Source organism: Cucurbita maxima, unplaced genomic scaffold, assembly GCF_002738345.1.
Source record: "Cucurbita maxima cultivar Rimu unplaced genomic scaffold, Cmax_1.0 Cma_Scf00070, whole genome shotgun sequence".
In the NCBI taxonomy this organism is placed as follows: Eukaryota; Viridiplantae; Streptophyta; class Magnoliopsida; order Cucurbitales; family Cucurbitaceae; genus Cucurbita; species Cucurbita maxima.
Genome location: NW_019272086.1, coordinates 207,890 through 229,323, shown reverse-complemented (window position 1 = coordinate 229,323; position 21,434 = coordinate 207,890). Strand labels below are relative to the sequence as shown.

Here is a 21,434-nt window from a genome sequence, read left to right as displayed (position 1 = left end):
TCGCCAAAATTGGCTTCTTCCCCCACTGTGGCGACTCTTCCAGCTTCAACGTTGTCTTTTTCCCTTGCTCCAGGTTTCTCCTTCTACTTTTTGGGTTATATTCTCGCGAGAGTCATAACATTCATGGGTTAGACATATTCTCGCTGAAGCCAAGGTAGCATCGCCGCTGAGTGTTGATCCCTCTACAGTTTTTAATGGACAAGAAAGTGTTTCCTTACGCCTCCTCTGAACCAGGTTGTTGACATCTTCACGAAAAGTGTTTCTCGACCTCTCTTTGAATTTTTTAGAATCAAGTTTCACGTTCGTTCAAATCCGACGCTTAGCTTGCGGAGGGGTGTTAAGGATATTCAGTACTAAATTATAGTTTACCATATATATCATATTTGATATTTTATTATAAGACAAATATCTTCTTACAATAGACATCTTTTCGTTTATTGTTATTTCCATTTATTGCTCTTTTCATATTCTTGTAATTTATTTGATTATAAATAGATAACTTTCACACCATTTATGTGCGGTAGGTTAAACAAACATTCTCCATATATAAGTTCAATTTTAATATTAGTACATTACAAGAAATATGGATACGATAGCTTATGAAAAACGCTACCGTAGACCTTTTATAGCATTTTTCATATGACCACTCATGTTATTAAAAGTCACATTATAGCAATTTTATATAATTATACTGGATGCTACGCGAGAGTACAAATGTATATATTTTTATAGCATTTTTGTAGAGTTGTAATGGATGCTATAATAGACTATAAATGTATAGCTAGTATATAGTTTTTATAGTACTTTTTATCATATTATTTTTCATATCGTTCATCATTCATGTCATATCGTTTCTCATTCTTCAGTTCTCAAATCATACATAATTCTAACGGGGTTATACTTCATGCCATTTATCGTAATTTCATGTCATTCATATCATGTTGTATACACACAATTTAAGAGACTTAACATAACGTTCTATGCTTTTAACATAAAACTTCATCATATACACATCATACCATGACATATTGCATCACAATGTATCATATCATAAACAAGTCATAACGTAAACACTTCATAGTCATATCATTCTCTAACTTATCATAGCCTTAACGTTCTTATACTTATCAAAGACATATCATTACGTGAACGTACCTTAGTCATCTCATCACAAGAACTTAACCTAACGCTATCGTTCTATCAATCCTAACGCTATCGTTCTATCAATCTATCACAAACTTATCCCTTTCTACCCGTAACCTAACTGTATTATTCCATCAATCTCTCTTATCCATATCACTCCGGTAAGTAACCTAACTTTAACGTTTCGTGAACGTATTTTACTCCTATCATTACATTTCGTTTTGTGCATTCTTCTTGTATCCTATCTCAAACATATCCTTGAACACATCATACCGTAATTATTATTATACAATTCACATATTATAACATATACATAACATATAGGAAGCATATCGATCAATAGACAATTCACACATATCAATATATATGACACGTGCAGCACCACAGGGCACGTGTCAACATCAAATATAATCATGCCGATAGTAAGATAACTTACCTGGTTAGCTTAGGCTGATGTTCTGTCGTTATCCTTAATTAACGTCTATTGAAATCCAAGTCAACCTATGTAAGCCCATGACATCGGTTTCAAATTTGAATTTCTACCAAATTGTTTCTCTAATTTATGTTGACCCATGTGTTATACTTCAGTCGAACGTTAGAGTCTTTGCATGAGTTAGGTCTTGAAATATTTATATATGTTTGTTATAATATTATTTTCATACAAATCATTTAATACTCATTCAACTTTCCTAGATATTCTATTTTCTCTTACCGTGTTTAATACCCTTTAACATTTTCCAGATAATTTCAATTATATTCACAATCTTCCCTCCTTGTCTCTCACTGTGTTTTCCTTCTTTTAATTATCTCTCCCTATTTGAGGATGACTTTAATATAACACATGCAGAAGCAATTTGGATTTTAGGCACTTTTAGAACATCAATTATAGTAGATAACTAGCATGTTCATAAGTATTAAAACTTAATGAATTTGAATACTAACCTTTTGTAGTTCAAATTTATTTTTTCTCACGAACCGGTTTCGAACCACCACTAGTGTCTACTCCACTATCCTCCGGCCTTAGAACGGGATTGTGGAATCCGGTGAGTGACTAAACTTGGGAGGGATTTAGTATATATGAAGAGAGAGCTTGTGAGAATTTTCTCAAGGTCTTTTCCAAGGAAAAAGACCTTCCATGTACCATGATCACCCTATTTAAAGAGTCATGTTTGCATGTCATGCAAATTTGAGATCACCAAATTTTAACACTCAAAATTCCACTCAAATGTTTGGGATTATGTGGCAAGCATGCATGTTTGAGTTAACCAAATTTTGACACTCAAAATTCCACTCAAACTTGTGGGGTTTATTTGGCAAGCATGCAAGTTTGGTTAAACCAAATTTTGACACCTCAAAATTTCACTCAAATTTATGAGGTTTATTTGGCAAGCATGCAAGTTTGGTTAAACCAAATTTTGACACCTCAAAATTTCACTAACATGGATGGATTTTTCCATTAAATGAAGTCAAACATTTTGACTTTCTTCATTTTAATTCAACAATTAATTTGAATAATTAATTTCAAATTAAAGTAACATTAAATGATTAATTAAACTATTTAATTAATATTTAATATTAATTAAAATGCCGATCTCAATTAATTCCGACACATAATTGATTAAGATATTTAAATCTTATTTAAATATCTCAAATTCGCTCTTTTTGTTTAATTCGTAAATAAAACAAAAATGCGGTTAAATATATCGTATATATGTAGCGCATTCTCCCTAATTTGAATTCGAACACTTCGAACTCACTCGTCACAATGTTCTATGGTTTAGTCCGATATGAGCTAGCAAAGGAACCTAATGGACCTATAGATCATGGGCTCCAACGATCCAAGATTAATCGGTTAAACTCATTAACCTTGTTAACCAACATTCGTTAACTACTAGGACATTCCACTATAGCCTAGTAGTTGCACTCCCCTCACTATAGATATATTTCTGTCCATTTGATATAATCATGATTAGTAAGTCGATCCTTCAATGGTTGTTCGTAACTAGAGCTGGTTCAATTTACCATTTTACCTCTGAAGTTACTTCTTGTTTCTTATGTCTCACTGATCCTCTAATGAACAATTGGTTTGTGGTCCAACCAGTAAACCGGATCCCTCTCAGGCCAATGAGAGAGTGGGGCCCCTTGTTCAAGATCTAGAGTCAATACTTAAGGGAACTACCTTTCTTCTATCCCTAAAAGTGGGTAGGAGTGAATCCATCTTACACCCCACGTCCCCAACCATTTACCCAGTCTTACCCCTGAAATGGGAGGCCTATTGAGTCGGCGAACTTGAGCCACTCTCACCCATGCAAATCCAAGGATAATTCCGAATAAACAGAAGTTCATGGTTAGCTCAGGATTAAGATCGAGTTACCTAGGTCATCAAATGAAGAGAAAATCAGTCTCAACGACATTATAAAGTGAGAGTGATTTTCTTCATGGTCCGATCTTATGCAATACTCATTACATAAGACGCCCCCACTCACATGTCTCCACATGTACAATTTTAGCGATCACATTGGTTATATCATATACAAAAGTGGGTCGCATCCATAGTGTCCCCAGAATGAGGTACTCAACCTTATCCTTATACTATAGATCATTTTGACTATATACTTGAACTTGATCAACTCTTATGTCTCTACAAATAGTTCAAGTAATTATACTATAGCCAAAGTGTTCTTAGTTTATTGGATTTAGATTAATGATCGTAAAGTTCACTTTATTCAATAACAATCTTTACTGAATAAACAACAATAATAACTTTATTGAAAATAGAATATTTTTTTATTTACAAACTATGAGTTTTAGGACATAAAACCCAACAGGAAGAATATGTGAGTGTTTCACCCGGACCGAGGCAGAGAATTCACCTCGGCGAGCTTCGGTAAGTACTGCGACAAGCTTGGCATACAGTAGCACCTAACGGCGCCCTACTCCCTCCAGCAGAACGGGGTGGTGAAGCGCCAAAATCAGACCATCGTCGGGACAGCAAGGTCATTACTAATGACGGTCGTCTACCTCCTCAATCGTTCACCAACGCGAAGCCTCGACGGGAAGATGCCATTCGAGACCTGGTACAACAAGAAGCCAGCGGTATGTCATCTCCGAGTGTTCGGCTGCGTCACATACATGAAGGACTCGCGTCCCCACCTCGCCAAGCTCGATCCTGGAGGGTTGAAGGTCGTCTTCATCGACTACGAACCCGAAAGCAAGGAGGTGAACACCCCCTGATCCAGTGGAGTTCGCAACACCTCGTACTGCGGATTCGAGGATAGATGCCGATCACGATGATGGTCTGGTGGCTAGGTACCGGAGGATAGAAGACCTACTGGGAGGAGATGAACCACTGGACTGGCGGTGCGTGAACTCGAAGATTGGAGTTCAAACAGTAAGGTAGATATAGCTTTAGGAGGAGATTGTTAGATAAATCCCTATTGTTTAGTTAAACGTTTCCTATTTTTCCATTAAAGATCCCTATTTCTTCGATTAAGCCACACAATTAAGTAAGTGATGGTCTGGTGGCCAGGTACCGAAGGATAGAAGACCTATTAGAAGGAGGTGAGCCACCTGAACTGGCGGTGCGTGAACTCAAAGATTGGAGTTCAAACAGTAAGGTAGAAATACGATAGGGCTTTAGGAGGAAATTGTTACATAAATTCGTATTGTTTAGTTAAATGTCATCTATTTTGTCGTTAAAGATCCCTATTTCTTCGATTAGCCCCACAATTAAGTAACTGGAATAACAGGTGGAGACTGAGGGCATTAATTCAGCGCAAATAGGATAATTGAATGATAAACACTAGGTCTTCAGCGCAAATATTGTTGTCGACCTACTTTTTTCTTGGACCAACAATCTTTGGACTTGTGACCCTTTTTTTTTTGCAATATAGCAAATGTATTCAAATTTCTTTCCTTAAGAACTCTTGTTGTCGTTCTTCTAAGCTCTCCTAGATTATGCAGTTTCTTGGTGACTTTTTCCTTTGTCAGCATTTTTGTATACACTTTTGGTGGATGGATTATTGTTACTACAAACTTTCACTTGTATAAAGCGCTTCTTCTTCACCTTTCAGTGTTAGCATTTTTGTATACACTTTTGGTGGATGAATTATTTTTGCTCCAAACTTTCACTTGTATAAAGCACTTCTTCTTCACCTTTCAGCATGATGTCTCCCATTTTCTTCGTCATAGCTTCTTGATTAGCTAGCAAAATTTTAAACTTTCAAAGTGATGGTTGAGTAGGTCATCCTTGTACATTCCGATTGCAATCTGTGGTGATGATCCTCTTCACTCGAGCTTCTCGAATTATGAACTTCGAATCTAGTCTAGTAATCTCTCAACCAATCGACTTGACCTTATAGAAGTACTGACTAAATTTCATGTCCCATTGTGAGATTTATAAAAACCCATTCCTCTGATGTTATAGCCTCGTATTGTTCTTCTTTGAGAAAAATATCACGAATTTGTCCCTTGCTTCTTTTGATTGCTTGTCATCTTGAATGTGCTCCAACATCTCTTTTTTTCTCGTGGTCTTCAAAAAAAACTTTGTTTTGCCGATTTGATTCTTCGTTGCGTAAGGCGTCATTAGAATCTTTCTTTGACGATGTAATTTCGGCTCCGTTGATGACCTCCCAAAGATCTTGTACTTGTAAATAAGACATCATGCATGTTGTGCACATGTTGTAGTTGTTGCTATTGAGTTTCTTGATTCGTCCAATGACTTTGAGATTACTCATCGTGTTGCCAGTACCTCGGTAATACTAAGCAATTCTTTTCGACACATAATTTTCATATTCATGGACTACTCATGATACGAATAAACTCAATCACTAGTAATTTTAAAGATGCGTTTATGATGTGGAAGATGAGGCACAAATACAACCATAGAGCATACTAACAATTTCAAAAGATTAGACAACCTATACCCATCTTGCTCTAATACTAGATTGTTAAACACAACTCTTTTGTGGGAAACACTAACACTTTTTATTAATACTAATCAACAAAAGATTACACGACACTATAAATACTAGTACACTTTGATGTAATAATCCAAGAATAAGAAAAATAAAAAAAAAAAAAAAAAAGGAAAGGAAAGGAAAATTGTCCCATGTGATTTAAGTTAAGAAGTGGGTAGTTTGCCTCCACTCTAAATGTCCCTTCATTTTATCATCCCACTTGAATGGTTAGAAGTTAGTCGAAAAATATATTTTCTGACGACTTCACGGCAGCATTTTGGTTGATTCGACTTGGGAGTGATATGTTCATACCCTTTTAGTTTGTTTAAATTTTTGGGATTAACTTTAAATTATTTTATGTAAACTTCGGCTTAGCTACTTTAAATTATTTTATGCAAAATGAAGTTTAACGAGTTTAAATTGTTAGGAGTAAGTTCGAATTATTTTATGCAAAATTAGGTAACCAAATTCTTATAGTAGAATTTTAGTTTATAATTGTGGGAGTCCTTAGGTAAGATTAAATTTCATAGAGCAGCGTTAGGGTTGTAGTAGCTTCAGCCTAGGCCAACCAAGTAAATGGCCCTACTATCGGTATTGTTGAAAGAGTTGTGTCATGCATGATGAAATGTGCTCAGTGGCTTCGCACGTGTCATATGTTTGATAGTACTGTGTTTATAAGATGATATGATATGTTTTACCATATGATATATTTTATGATATGTATGTTGAATGGTATGATATGTGGAATGGTATGATATGTTAGTATTCCTCAAAACACCTCATACCAATGGAGTTAGTATTCCTCACTTATAAACCCATGATCATTCCCTAAATTAGCCGATGTGGGACTTTCATCATCCAACAAGAATCTCCTTCGATATTCCTCAAGAACCTTGTGAGGATTCCTTTCCTACGTTAGCACGATATTAATAAATACTTCAATGCACAAGAAAGCCTTCGAATCCAAGGAAGAACCATGACCAAATCTTTAATCACCTCCTTGTCAAAATATAGCCAAAGTCGTGATAGAGATAGAGGTCACGGTTTGGAGTGCTTTCTGATTCTTTTGTTTATTTTTTATTCTTTTTTAAAAATAAAGCAACGGAACCGGGGAAAGTATACAGTTCTTTTCTATTCTATTGTCCATGATCCCTTATTCCTCTATTAAAATACCAAAATCCCTCCCTCTAAACCTCTCTCTTATTCTCTATTTTTTGTTTCCTTTAGTTTTCTTTTCTTGCAAGGGAGGTTAGAGGTTGCAAACTCCCTAAAGTGGTAATTTGAGTAAAATTACTATTTTGTCCCTCGGTTCACTTTGACAAATATTTTACGATTTTTCGACTATTTTATTTTATATTTTTCTTAGGCTTTTGGGATTGCTTCGAGCATTTTCCTTATTTGTCAATCCTCAATTTTCGACCACTAAGACTTTCAATAAAATCTTGAAAGTTCATCTTAAAAGTGAGAATCTAGACAACTCATTCTCCGTTGATCCTAAAGCATTACATGCCTCGCCCTACCTATACAGATGTCCTCTCACATGTTGCCCACGTGTGAGCCACCTCAAGCAGAGACTCATCCATGGCTCACTCCTCTATGCTCGGCTCGACGACTCCATTGGTTGGCTTGATGGCTTATTCGACTCAGGTTGCACTGTTTGGTACCAATTCTATGAGATCTCACATCAGGTGGAGAGGGGAACAAAACATTTAAGAATGTGGAAACCTCACCAAACTCGTTTTAAAACTGTGACTCTGACAACAACAGTGTAACAATCAAAATAATAATAATAATAATAATAAATTTTAAAAAAAAATTGTAACGTCCCTCCCCCCTACAATCCAAAAATCACTCTACTTATTTCTCTCGAAGAAAAAATGAAATAAAAGAAAACAAAATCCCTTTCTTTAATTAGGTGGCTTTAATATGAGCTTGGTTGGAAGACTTGCCTTATGTAAGAAGAACGTGCCCGGTAGCCCTTGCACGTGTCATTTATGCTTTATGATGTATGATGATGTAATGATGTCGTGTGATGATGTGATGATGTTATATGATGATGATATGATATTATATGAAGATGTGATGATGTTATATGAAGATGTGATGATGTTATATGATGATATGATGACGTTATATGATAATGTTATATGATGATATGACGACGTTATATGATGATGTAATGATGTTGGGTGAAGATGTGATGATATTATATGATGATGTGACGGCGTTATATTATGATGTGATGATGTATATGATGATATGACGACATTATATGATGATGTAATGGTGTTGGGTGTAGATGTAATGAGGTTATATGATGATGTGACGGCATTATAAGATGATGAGATGACTTAAGATGATACTATTCCATATTAAGATGATGTGCATGTATTAAATATCATGATGCATTATGATGATGATTATTCTAAGACACAACCCTAGATAATGTAATGATGATGATCGTATGAAGGCTAATGCATGCATGTTACTTAGAGTAATATGTGGACGAGTATAAGGTTATGTCATAAAGATGATTTAAAGATGAAAACTATTGGGACCTCATGCATTTCGTGTGTACATATACATCGGGTTACTTCCCTATTTATGATGATGAGTACAGACGTATACACTATGATAATAATGATGATCATGCCTCGCATGATACTCGAGGGTCTACTGTCCTCCGAACGTCGTTACGGACAGCTAGTTTGACTATGATGGGTTTAGAAGGGTGCGAACCATCTGGGGATCCACACTCGCACTTGTGGGTCGTGTGTAAGGAAGACTGCACATCCAATAGTGGGCCCCTATGATGGTTTTAACGATAGGTTCCTAATCATGGTTGCATATGTATGTATTCTCTGACCCCAATAGTGAGGTCACATACTGAGTATTTCTTAAAATACTCAAGTCGAGGCAAGACATCTCTGTATGGCTAACGACAACATCGTAAGTCAAAACCATGACACATGCATAGGACAGTGGTATTTTATTTCTTAGACTTTAGGTTAGAACGAGTGTTTTTACTTTTATTGTTTATTTATTTTATTTAATATTTTGTTATGTTGTTTTAAAGATGTTTTCGAACACGTGAGTCCATGGTAGTGTTTTATGATGAAGTTTTAAATGTTTAATTCCGCATAAGAGCATAGGTTATGATGATAGTAATGACTTTAGGTTAGTAGAAACCTAGAGTCGTTACAAATACATAAGAGTCAAAGCGAACAAGATATGGTAGTAGTTGGATTGGGCTGTTACAAATGGTATCAGAGCCAAACACTGGGAGGTGTGCTAGTGATGACGTTGGGCCCTCAAAGGGGTGGATTGTGAGATCCTACATCGGTTGAAGAGGGGAACAAAATATTCCTTACAAGGGTGTGGAAACCTCACCCTAGTAGACTCATTTTAAAATGTGAGGCTGACAATGATACGAGCTAAAGCAGACAATATCTGCTAGCGATGGACTTGGGCCGTTATAAATTCCTATGTTTTTAACCCTTTCGAAAATGTTTTTGACCTTATTGAATGCATTTAAGGTCAGTATGACCCATAATTGCTTAATTTAAATTATTTGAGCTAGAAGTAAGAATTATTTGATAATTTTACATAAGATAAGTTTGTTAATGTCTTAATACGATATCATGGGTCTACATAGGTTGAATCAGACTTCAAGGGATAGACTTGAGTCAGCTCAAGGGATATGTAGTGACTCCAGCTTAAGCCAATCATGTAAGTGGCTCTCCCGTTGGCTTGGTTGGATGAATAGTATTATGTATGATGACACGTGCCCTTGGCTCCTACACGTGTCATATGTATGAATGATATGTTATATTATGCTATGTTGTTTGATGACATTTTATGCTACGTTATGTTATGTTAAGTTATGTCATGCCTATGTCATAATGTGATCCTGTCATGTGTATAAAATTGTTATGGTATGAATGATCTATGATGCATAAACTTTCATATGACATATAGACATGAAAGAGTTGACAAGAATTATGTATGCATAATTCAGAGATTTATTATAAATAATGCTATGAACTTAAGCTATAGGAACCTCATGCATATTTGTGTGTCATATGCATTAGGATACTTCTCCATTATAATGAGGACGGACGCGTATATTACGACATATGCATTAGGATACTTCTCCATTATAATGAGGACGGACGCGTATATTACGACTTACGACATTTATTTTTCACCATGATGTTAGTCTTTTCACTCCATAGTGTTCGACATAGTCTGCTAGTGAGTGCTAGCCCGATGAGTTAAGCCCAGGAGGTGTGCGAGGCTGCCTTGTAGGCTCAAGTTCGTAAGCATGGCCAGTGTATAGAGAAGTATTACACATCCAACCTTGGCCATATTAGAAAGCTACCAAAAGGCATTATTTTTTCTGAAGAATTCGCCATGATAAGCATCATAGGGTAATCATTTTGTGTGGAAATAAGCGTATGAACTGCCTGTAGGAATCGAACCCACGACCACCACATGGTTAAAAGCCATGCGTTCTACCAGCTAAGCTAAGACGGCTGGCTGAGATTGAAGATAACCATTAATGTTGCTGAGAATGGTTATCTTCACTCAGCCTGTACATTAAAACACTGTCATGGAGCGTACAAAATACCCTAGATAGGTAAATTATTCACTGTCTGTGGGAATCGAACCCACGACCACATGGTTAAAAGCCATTGGTTGAAAGAGGTTAAAGATGATCATTAATGTTGCTGAGAATGGTTATCTTCACTCCATGTGTTTTGACATAGCCTGTTAACAAGTGCTAGCCCAAAAGGTATGCGAGGTTGCCTTGTAGGCTCAAGCTTGTATACACATCCAACCTTGACTGGATTAGAAAGCTACCTAAAGGCATGTCATGATGTTTAAATGATAGGTCACACCATGTAACGACCTTAGATTTCTACTTACCTAGAGTTGTTACCATCATCATAGCGTAAGCATTTTGTGTGGAAATAAGCGTTTGAACTTTACCTTAAAATACGTCATGGAGTGAACCCACGACGACATGGTTAAAAGCCATGCGCTCTACCAGCTGTGCTAAGACGGCTGGCTGAAAGAGGTTAAAGATAATCATTAATATTGCTGAGAATGGTTATCTTCACTCCATGTGTTCGACATAGCCTGTTAGCAAGTAATAGTTCAAAAGGTATGCGAGGTTGCCTTGTAGGCTCAAGCTCGTATACACATCCAACCTTGACTGGATTAGAAAGCTACCTAAAGGTATGTCATGATGTTTATATGATAGGTCACACCATGTAACGACCTTAAATTTCTACTTTCCATCATCCTTAAAACACTGTCATGGAGTACGCTAGATAGGTAAATTTTTCACCGTCTGTGGGAATCAAACCCACGACCACATGGTTAAAAGCCATGCGCTTTACCAGCTGAGCTAAGACGGCTGGTTGAAAGAGGGTAAAGATAATCATTAATGTTGCTGAGAATGGTTATCTTCACTCCATGTGGTCGACATAGCCGGTTAGCAAGTGCTAGCCCAAAAGGTATGCGAGGTTGCCTTGTAGGCTCAAGCTTGTATGCACATCCAACCTTGACTGGATTAGAAAGCTAGCTAAAGGCATGTCATGGTGTTTAAATGATAGGTCACACCATGTAGCCACCTTAGATTTCTACTTACCTAGAGTCGTTACCATCATCATAGCGTAATCATTTTGTGTGGAAATGAACTTTATCTTAAAACACTGTTAGGTAAGTCATTCGTCGTCTATGGAAGTCAAACCCACGACCACATGGTTAAAAGCCATGCACTCTACCAACTGAGCTGAGACGGCTGCCTAAAAGAGGTTGGAGATAACCATTAATGTTGCAGAGAATGCACATACAGTGTAATTTTTGTAACTTTTGTAACGGTTAGGGATGGATTCGTTAGGTTCTATTGCACGTGGAGTAATTGGGAACAATCCCTCCTTTCGTTATCATCAACTAAACAAAGAAGGGGAGAAAAAGTTTTATTCATCTCATTATAGTGTTGAAATTTGATTGAGATATGTAAGGTTATTTAATTAAGTACTATGCGTTAAATTCAAGTATACAGTCATAATCTTCATGTTCTACGATTAGTTCAAGGCAAGATATGAGTAGTTTCAGTTTTATTTTTCGGTTTCAGAAGAAAGATCGACTTCTCGAGTTTGATGAATTTGTTAATAATGTTGGATAAAAACTAGATCTTTACTTAGAGGAAAGTCTTCTACCACGAACTAATGATTTTGGTACTTTGAGTCGGTGGAGGTTAAATTTGATCAAATATTCTATTTTATATCAAATTGAAAAAGGTAGTTTAGTCGTCTCTATCAGTAATCGTTGACTATCGGAGGTAAACATGTAAGTCCACGTCGTTATCAAATTCATGTTCTTCAACACAACTTTTTTACTTTTTATTTAGACTAATCAAAAAGAGACTACAAGACATTTGGTAGAACTTAGTTTGGTGAAGGGTATTTACGGTAGAGGTGGTCAGGCAATATAGACCACACATTTGTTATCTTCTAGATTCATTCCTAAAATACTTCGATATCTAATCTTATCGGACTAGTGATGATCTTTTAAGACTCCCTCTGAACTCTAGTATTTATTTGTCGTATCATGTTGAGATGACAACGAAACCTCTCATATTTGTCAGTATTTAGCCCCTGGATCTCGATTTCTTTCTTCAGGACTTTCTCTTTAATAAAATGGTAGTGCACCTTCTCATGTTTTGTTCTCGCATGAAACACCTGATTTTCTACTAGATGAACAGTATATTAGTTGCTGCCATGAAATGGTACTGAATAGTCAATTTTCTGGTGCAAATTCTCCACCAAGAGTATCCTCCACATAATTTCTTAAGTCAGTGCTCTGTACTCTGCTGCTTCTGTAGTTGACAATAATACTATTGGTTGTCTTTTGCAACATCAAGAAATTATTATTGAACCGAGCTTGAACATATACCCAATGATCTTCAGGTATTGTGGTTTCTTGCATAGTCAGCATCACAAAATCTAAATAGCTTGGGGTCTTTGCTTCTTTTGTACAAAATACCGTAGTAGTCGATTGTACCTTAGACATATCTTCGGATTTTGCATCTACCAACTAATGACTGCAACTACATTCTCAAATTACTTTGGTTGGTTCATGTAGATCTTCCGGTCCAACTCTTCATGTAAGAATCATTCTTCACACCCATCTGCTATAATTTCCAATTTTTACTTGCTGCAAGTACTAGCGAAATTCATATGGCAGTGATCTTCCCCACTCGACTAAATGTTTCATCATAATCTAATCCATATTGTTCAGAGATCCCTCAAGCTACAAGTCGAGCCTTGTTTCTTTTGATTGATCCATCTAAGGGACGTTCTATTTTGTAAATTCACTTGCAAAAGATGAGTCTGACCATTTGCTAAGTTCCTAGGCTTGTCATTAGTTCCTAGGTTTGATTTTGCTCCAATGCTATAATTTCTTCCTCCATCACCATTTGCTAAGTCGAGTTTTGTGATGCTTCTTCATATATCTCTAATTTTTTAACTTCATCTTCTATAATATTTGTATTTTTATAATTTGGATTTGACATTCTCACTGGCCATCTACGTTTTGTGGTGTTATTTTCTTTTTCACCTGATCTACTTGGTTAAGTCACTTCTTGCTCACCAACATCAGTGTCACTTGAACTTTCAGGCATGTCAACACATAACCAAATGTGTGCAATTTGCTCCCTCTGTCTTCTGTTGTAGAACTTTTAATGTTGTTTTAGCCTTGTAAGACTTTCTTTTGATCATCAATCCTGTGGTTTGAGCATCCTAAATCAATGACCAAGTCATTTCATAATTGGTATGTTCTCCTATCATCGCCATGAGGGATAACTCGTATACTTCTAAGGCATATAGTACCTCTGCATCCCATTCTTCTTCTATCTACTTTTTGGAGATTGTCACATTACTCTAGACCTACCTTTTCCCTGGACCAACAATCCTTGAACTTATGGTCTTCTTTTCGCAATTGTAGAAAATGTCTTCAAATCTCTTCCCTTTAGAACTCTTGTTGTAGTTCTTTTAAGCTTTCAAGAATAGTGCGATTTCTAAATGACTTTTTCCTTTGTCAGCATTTTTGTATCCATCTTTGGTGAACAGATTATTGTTGCTCCAACTCTCACTTGTATAGAGCACTTCTTAACTATTCAGCATGATGTCTCCCATTTGCATAGTCATAGCTTTTTTGCTAGCTAGCAAATTTTCAAACTTTACAAGTGATGGTTGAGTAGGTCGTCCTTGTACAACAATAACAAAACTTCTATATTCTGGTTGCAATCTATGGTGATAATCCTCTTAATTCGAGTTTCTTCAATGACGGACTCTGAATATAGTCCAATAATCTCTCAACAAATCGACTTGACCTTATAGAAGTATTGGGCAATTGTCATGTCTCATTGTGAGATTGATAACAATTCATTCTCCCCAAGTTGTAGTCTCGTATCGTTATTCTTTTAAAAAAAATATCACGAACTTGTCTCATGCATCTTTCGGTGACTTGTCATCCTAAATGTGCTCCAACATTTCTTCTTTGATTGTGGTCTTCAAGGCAAACATTGTTTTGCTCGCTTTGATTCTCCATTGCACAAGACGTCATTAGAATCTTTGGCAACGTAATTTCACTTTTGTCAACCACCTCCCAAAGATCCTGTCCTTGTAAATGAGAGAAATCATGCATGTTGCCCACATGTTGAAATTGTTGCTATTGAATTTCTTGATTCGTTCAACGACTTTGAGATTATCCATCGTGTTTACAACACCTCAATAATACCAAACAAACATTTTCGACACAGAACTTACAAAGTCATGGACTACTCACGATAAAAAGAAACTCACTCACTAGCAATTTGAAAGATGCGTTTATGATGTGGGAGATGAGACATAACTACAACCACAGAGCATACTAACAATTTCAAAAGATTAGACAGCCTATACCCATCTTGCTGTTGAAGACAACAATTTTGTGGGAAACACTCACATTTTTTATTAATACTAATCAAGAAAAAATTACAAGACAATCTTTAATATAACATTTTCTAGATCTATTCTTAAAATAGTTAAATCTTTATTCATAAAATATCTGGATATCTTTATTCCTAAAAAAAATCTAGATAATAGACTCAGTACAATTATTGAATTTTACCTTATTGACTAGTGATGATCTTTTAACACACGTTGCTTTACTAATGTGTGCTCAAGATTGGCTATGGGATGAAGGTATAAGTAATTTCTTTAATTTCTAATATAGTTAAATGTCCACGGGGCGGGGTGGAGACAGGAAACTACCCCATCCCTATCCCCGCCCCCTTTTCATTCCCCCGTCCGCAGGTGTTTATTTAACGGGGAAAAAAATTTCTTCTCATTCCCTCCCCTATTTGGGGCCAACCAAAGGTAATGAACTATTCATCCACGTCGTAGAAGTATTGGAAATCGTTTTGATTTTATTAAGAATTAAAACAAAGCTCGAGTAAGAACTCTACATTTGTAGAAACCCTAGAAGATTCCTTGAATTATTCCAACCATGCAAAAGTTCTTTCACATTCCACAAGATCCCTTGCTATGACTCGAATACAACGTCAAGGCTTGTGGGAGCTTCTTGAAAGAAAATCCCAAAGAGATCGGAGAGAGAGTTTCAAGAACTCTCTCGATATTAATTTTATTCTCTAGAAGAAATGAGAGAGATTCTTATGTATTTGGCTCCACGAAAAAGTCCTATTGATATAATATTTAACTAATTTAAATCTCATTTAAATTTTAAATATATTTTTATTTAATGTATCAAAATATAGGATTGATTTAATATTTAATGGTATCCAATACAATAAATATATTTTTCTTTTAATATATCTAATATATTAAATATTAATTTAAATTCTTCACATTAATATATTTTTCTCCATTTATATTTAACATATCATATATTTAATATATTAAATATTAATTTTACATTACAAATTAAATTTATTTTCTCATTTATATTTAATATATCTAATATATTAAATATTAATTTTAACCTTTTAAATTTTCTTTCAAATAAATTGAACCGTTAGTGTTACTATGAGCTAACAAAGAAACTTGATCTAAAGATTATAAACTCGAATAATATAAAATTAATTAATTAGCGTTACTATGAGCTAGTAATGGAACTTTATGGTCCTACAGATTATAAACTCGAATAATAGGAAATTAATTAATTAAACACTTTAATTAATCAATTTTCATTCATTAACTATAGGTCACTCCACGGTAGACCTAGGGTTGCAGTCTTATGCACTATAGGACAAGTTATGTCTATTGATATAATTATTATAAGCAAGTCGATCTTTCACGAGTTATTCATAATTATAGCTAGGTCAAAAGTCCGTTTTACCCCTGTAATTACATTTTTCACGTTAAGTACCCCTGATTTTCTAATGAACAATTTGTTTATGATCCAATCATAAACCAAGTCTCTCAGGCTAATGAGAGGGTGGGGCCTCATTGTTCAAGTCCTTAATCAGTACTTAGGAGAGCAACTCATCTACTTTCCTTATATGGAAAGGAGCGAATTTCATCTCATGATATTATGTTTTCGATTCTCTATTTGATCAAGTTCAAGAATGGAAGGCATATTGAATCGACTAAAACAGTCATTCTCACCCATGTAAACTAAAAGACAAACCCTCACAGACAGGAGTTTATAACTCACTCAGGATTAAGATTGAGTCGCATATGATCATTGTGAAATATTACTCTTCTCAATTAACGGATTTATAAAGAGTGATTAAATATTTCTTGGTCCAGTCTTATACAAACTCATTGTATAGGATATCCCACTTACATGTCTCCACATATCAAATCATTTGTAACGATTACAAATTGGGTCGTATCAACAGTGGTACTACGCACCCAACCTTATCCATATACTATAAACTCCTTAGGTTATTTCTTGGACACGATCTTCTTGTATGTCAACCACATACTGTTCAAGATTACATTAATAACCTTGAATTTTGATAATAATTAAATTATAAATAAAATAATAAAAATTATGGTTAGAAACTAAATAATTAATTACTAGTCTTTAGGGCATAAATCCCAACACGGGCTCCAATGAGATAAATAAACATCTCTAGTTACCATCTAAGCAGTTTTATTGCCTCCTATCAAAGAAATTTCATTTACACTGGTAGTTCCCATAAACTAGGGACGTTCGAACAAAATTTAAAATAATAAAATCATTTTAGAGTATGAAAAATAATCTGTAAGGCTCTCCCCTATTGGGTAAGACATGCCAACTATCATATATTTCATCAATCAAAATCAGGGAAATTTAGTGGTCGATTACTCGTAACACACCGCGCGTAATCTACTCACATAAAATAGTTTTTAGCAATCACTCATTTGATTCTTGATACAAACAGCATGTAACCCTTATCACATTTATAAATTTCAGCAATCACCCATGTGACCAATGGTGGTTGGTTACCAGATACACATTCTGTGTAACTCTTACCACATTTATTTCATTAAAAAATCAAACATGCATCAATGCGGTCCTAAAACAATTATTTTCATGATCAATATGCATGACAAGATACAACAACGTCCATGTAAGAATCTATATAGTAGCATACACATCCAACCGTATTTTAGAAAACAAAATAGTTTAATTTCAATAGAAAAGTATCCGTACATCTCTCACTTAGTCTGAATCTACGTTCAATAGATTTACCAATAAATTTAAATGGAAGACATAACAGAATAAAATATAGGCACAGACTCGACGGTGGAGAAATTGAGAGTCCCACATCTTCATTGTTCAGCGGCAGTGAGTGTCGCCGTTTCTCCTTCCACTGATTGGCCCACTCACTGAATTTGGGTTCCCAATTTTGCCTACTTCCCTTTCAACTCTCAACCAATTTTATGCATATTCCCACGCAAATCTTCGTAAGGAATTTCATTTTCCTTCTTTCGGCCACGCCGAGTTTGTGCATCTATTGGAGTCCAAGGTGATGGTTTTTCTTGCCTTTTCCAATCTATTTCTGCTTGTTCTTTGCCTGCAATCTGTTTGCGATGATTCCCGTGGAATTTGTTCTTGCTTTTGAAGGCTTTGATCTTTGTTCTTTCTAGCAGGTTGATTTGGACCACTGGGTTGAATTTTAGAAACATTTTTGTTGTGTTGTGTTGTGTTGCTGCTGCTGTTTGTTTGAGTTAATTGGCTGAACTGCGTTATTCGCCGATGAGTGGCGCCCCGAAGAGGTCCCATGATGATGGGGGTAACTCCTCATCTTCCAAATATCCACACGATGATTCCAGTCCCTATCGCAAGCTTTCTTCGTCACATCCAATGCAGTATCGTCCTTCCTTTGAGATGGGTCAAGACGCCCCAATGTCGAAGATTCCCCGCACGGAATCCCGTGAGGGAGATAGGAGATCCCCCCTGCAATCGATTTTTCGAATGCCTTCGTCTTCTAATGATCCTCATGTAGATCACTCTGTTGCTTCGGAAAGCAGGCCCGAGCTGCGGGACTCCAAGGACGGTGGGGACAACAGATTTGAGAATCGGGATTCAAGAGTGGAGGCTCGAGAGCTGTTTGGTGATGAAAGGAGGGATTCTCAAGCTGTGAAGTTGGAGAAGGAAATGAGATTCGAAGGAAGATTGGATGATATCAAGGAAATGAAATATGATAGAGATGGTTATCACGATTACAAGGGTGAATTGAAGTCAGAAAAAGAGATGTATGGATCAGCAACCAATCACTTAAACTGGAAAGAATCAAAAGATTACCATAGAGGGAAAAGATATCCTGAAGCTTCTGTTGGAAGCTTGGAACCCTGGCATGTTTCACGCTCCAGTTCACAGAGTGCAGCTGAGGCTGTAAAAGAAGCCCTAACTACTGACGAGAAAGATTATGTTGAAACAAGGGAGGCTGTTGGAGAGAATAAAATAGATTCAAAAGGGGAGGACAAATTTAAAGAGAAGGACAGGAAAAGGAAAGATACAAAGCAGAGGGATTGGGGAGATAAAGATAAGGAAAGAAATGATCATAGGAGCAGTACTCAAGCAACGAACAGCAATGTTGAGCCCAAAGACTTGTCAAAGGAAGAGAGAGATTCGGAAAGATGGGAGAGGGACCGGAAAGATACCTCAAAAGACAAGGAAAGGCCTCGTGAAAGGGAAAAAGACCATGTGAAGAGAGAATCGTGGAATGGGATGGATAAGGAGACTGCACACCTTGAAAAGGAGTCAGGTGAAGTGTCTGCGAGAATGTTAGAGCAGGACAACCCAATTTCAGAGCAAAAAAAGCAAAAGGATTTTGATAGCTGGAAAAATGCTGATAGAGAGGGTAGAGACAGGAAGAAAGAAAGGGATACAGACATTGAGGGAGATCGACCAGAAAAGCATAGTAGATGTCATGAAAAAGAGTCAGATGAGGGATGTGTAGATGTTGAAGGGACTTTAGACAGAGAGAGAGAAGTTTATAATTATAGTGTTCAGCATCGGAGAAGGATGCAACGTTCAAGAGGAAGCCCTCAAGTAGCAAATAGAGAACCTCGCTTCAGGTCTCGTGCTCAAGATAATGAAGGGTACACCATATGATTTTCTTTACAGTTTTCATTTTCCCTTGCTACCTAAATTATTGTTTTCAACTAGCATTCATTGAAGTTAGCTATCAACAACAAGTGAGAATTATTTTTTAAATAAGAAACTAAGTTTTCATCAGGAAATATGAAAGAATGTACAAGGGCATACAACTTTATTCTCCCTGGTACCGCACCATATTGACTCAGAAAAATGCTTTGAGACTTTTTTTTCTATCCATAACTTTATTCACAGTATTATTTCTTTTTCAATTGAATAATGGTTGTGTCACGTAATGATCCTCCTCCTGTATCTTGCAGATTACAAGGTATGCTGTCTTGTTACTCTGTTCTCCTTGGTGTAAAATTCTTCTCAACTGTGACTGCTGCGATCATGCTACCTTTGCTGGATAGCTTGCGAGCTACATTATTCTAGTTTTCACTCTCTCCAAAGGCTTTGAAGCTACTTTTCTTTTCTTTTTTCTTTTTATCATGCTTTATCAATCTGTTTGACATAGAAGTATCTTTTTAACTTGGATTTATTACTCTTGCATCAATTTAGGGCAGTTCTTAACAGCTCTTTAGGGAACAATAAGACAAGGAAGAACAGTTTGGGAATAAGGATTTTTATTTTAGAAACACATTTCTTTGATGTCTGATATTTGTAGAAGGGAGAAAATTTAGGGTTAATGCTAGGAGAGTAGTTACAGAAATGTTCATTAAATAGCTCTGTTGTATTGAGCAATAATAACCCCAGCTTTCATTTTAAGATAGATCCACATAGTAAACTAATCACCCTTATTGGTCTGGGTTTTATTTATTTATCTACTTATTTTATTGCTCTGGTCTATTCCTTTCTTCGTTATTTCTTTCTTTTATAAGTTGTTTTTTCATTAAAATAGTATTGTTTCATGCATTATAATATTATTTTTTGCAAGTACAATTATGCTCTATAATTGTTTCTTTTTGTTACTTCAATTAAAGATAAGTTTGTTCTTCATATATATATGTATATATGTATGTATGTATGTATGTATGTATGTATGTATGTATGCATGTATATATGTATATATGTATATATGTATGTATGTATGTATTTATGTATGTATGTATCTATTAGTTTCCCATACGTGTTTTTTTTACAGCATGTGCTTCAACTTTAAAGAACAATTGTACCTCGGTGCATTTTATGAGTTATAAAAAACAGATTCATGGTGTTAATTATCTTTTAAGGGGAAAAACCAGCTTAATGAACCCCATCTTGTCTTGATGATGCTACGTGTATGTATTGCTGATGCTTGATACTTTAAGATAAGCATGTCTTATCTACTAAATCTTAGTGCCTGTATTACATGCAAAATGTCTTTTCAGGAAAACCGGAAGTCTCATCTGTGGTTTATAAAGTTGGTGAGTGCATGCAAGAACTAATAAAGTTGTGGAAGGAACATGAATCGTCACAGATAGAGAAAAATGGTGAAAGCTCACAGAATATCCCCACTCTAGAAATTCGAATACCAGCTGAACACATTATTGCTACAAATAGGCAGGTAAAAAGCATATTTCTTCATTATTTTATCATAAAAGCATTTAAAAGCACTACCGATATGTTTTAAACTATCAATGCTGACGGCAGTGTCTCTTTTTATATATAAAAAAGTATCGATAAAAGAAACAAAGGAGAGAAGCAGCAAACAGGAAAGAAGAGCTTTTTAATTTGGGGGGGGGGGGG

At 35.8% G+C, this 21,434-nt stretch overlaps 1 protein-coding gene and 1 non-coding gene across 3 annotated transcripts in view; one reads left to right on the top strand and one right to left on the bottom strand.

Annotated features, from left to right (window-relative positions):
• Positions 1 to 11,451: 11,451 nt before the first annotated feature.
• TRNAK-UUU lies at positions 11,452 to 11,524 on the bottom strand. Its single transcript has one exon. It is a non-coding gene; the product is annotated as a tRNA-Lys (tRNA).
• A 6,366-nt stretch (positions 11,525 to 17,890) lies between these two features.
• The window catches only part of LOC111472361 (zinc finger CCCH domain-containing protein 13-like), a 16,641-nt gene continuing 13,097 nt past the window's right edge, over positions 17,891 to 21,434 (top strand). Inside the window, exons 1-4 of one of the 2 annotated variants that reach the window (XM_023118040.1) lie at positions 17,891 to 18,132; positions 18,254 to 19,711; positions 20,027 to 20,034; positions 21,077 to 21,252. In XM_023118040.1, the coding sequence (XP_022973808.1) occupies positions 18,363 to 19,711; positions 20,027 to 20,034; positions 21,077 to 21,252 (1,533 nt within the window). In that variant the 5' untranslated portion in view covers positions 17,891 to 18,132; positions 18,254 to 18,362. The remainder of the gene's footprint in view (positions 18,133 to 18,253; positions 19,712 to 20,026; positions 20,035 to 21,076; positions 21,253 to 21,434) is intronic. The other variant, XM_023118039.1, reaches the window with a different exon arrangement.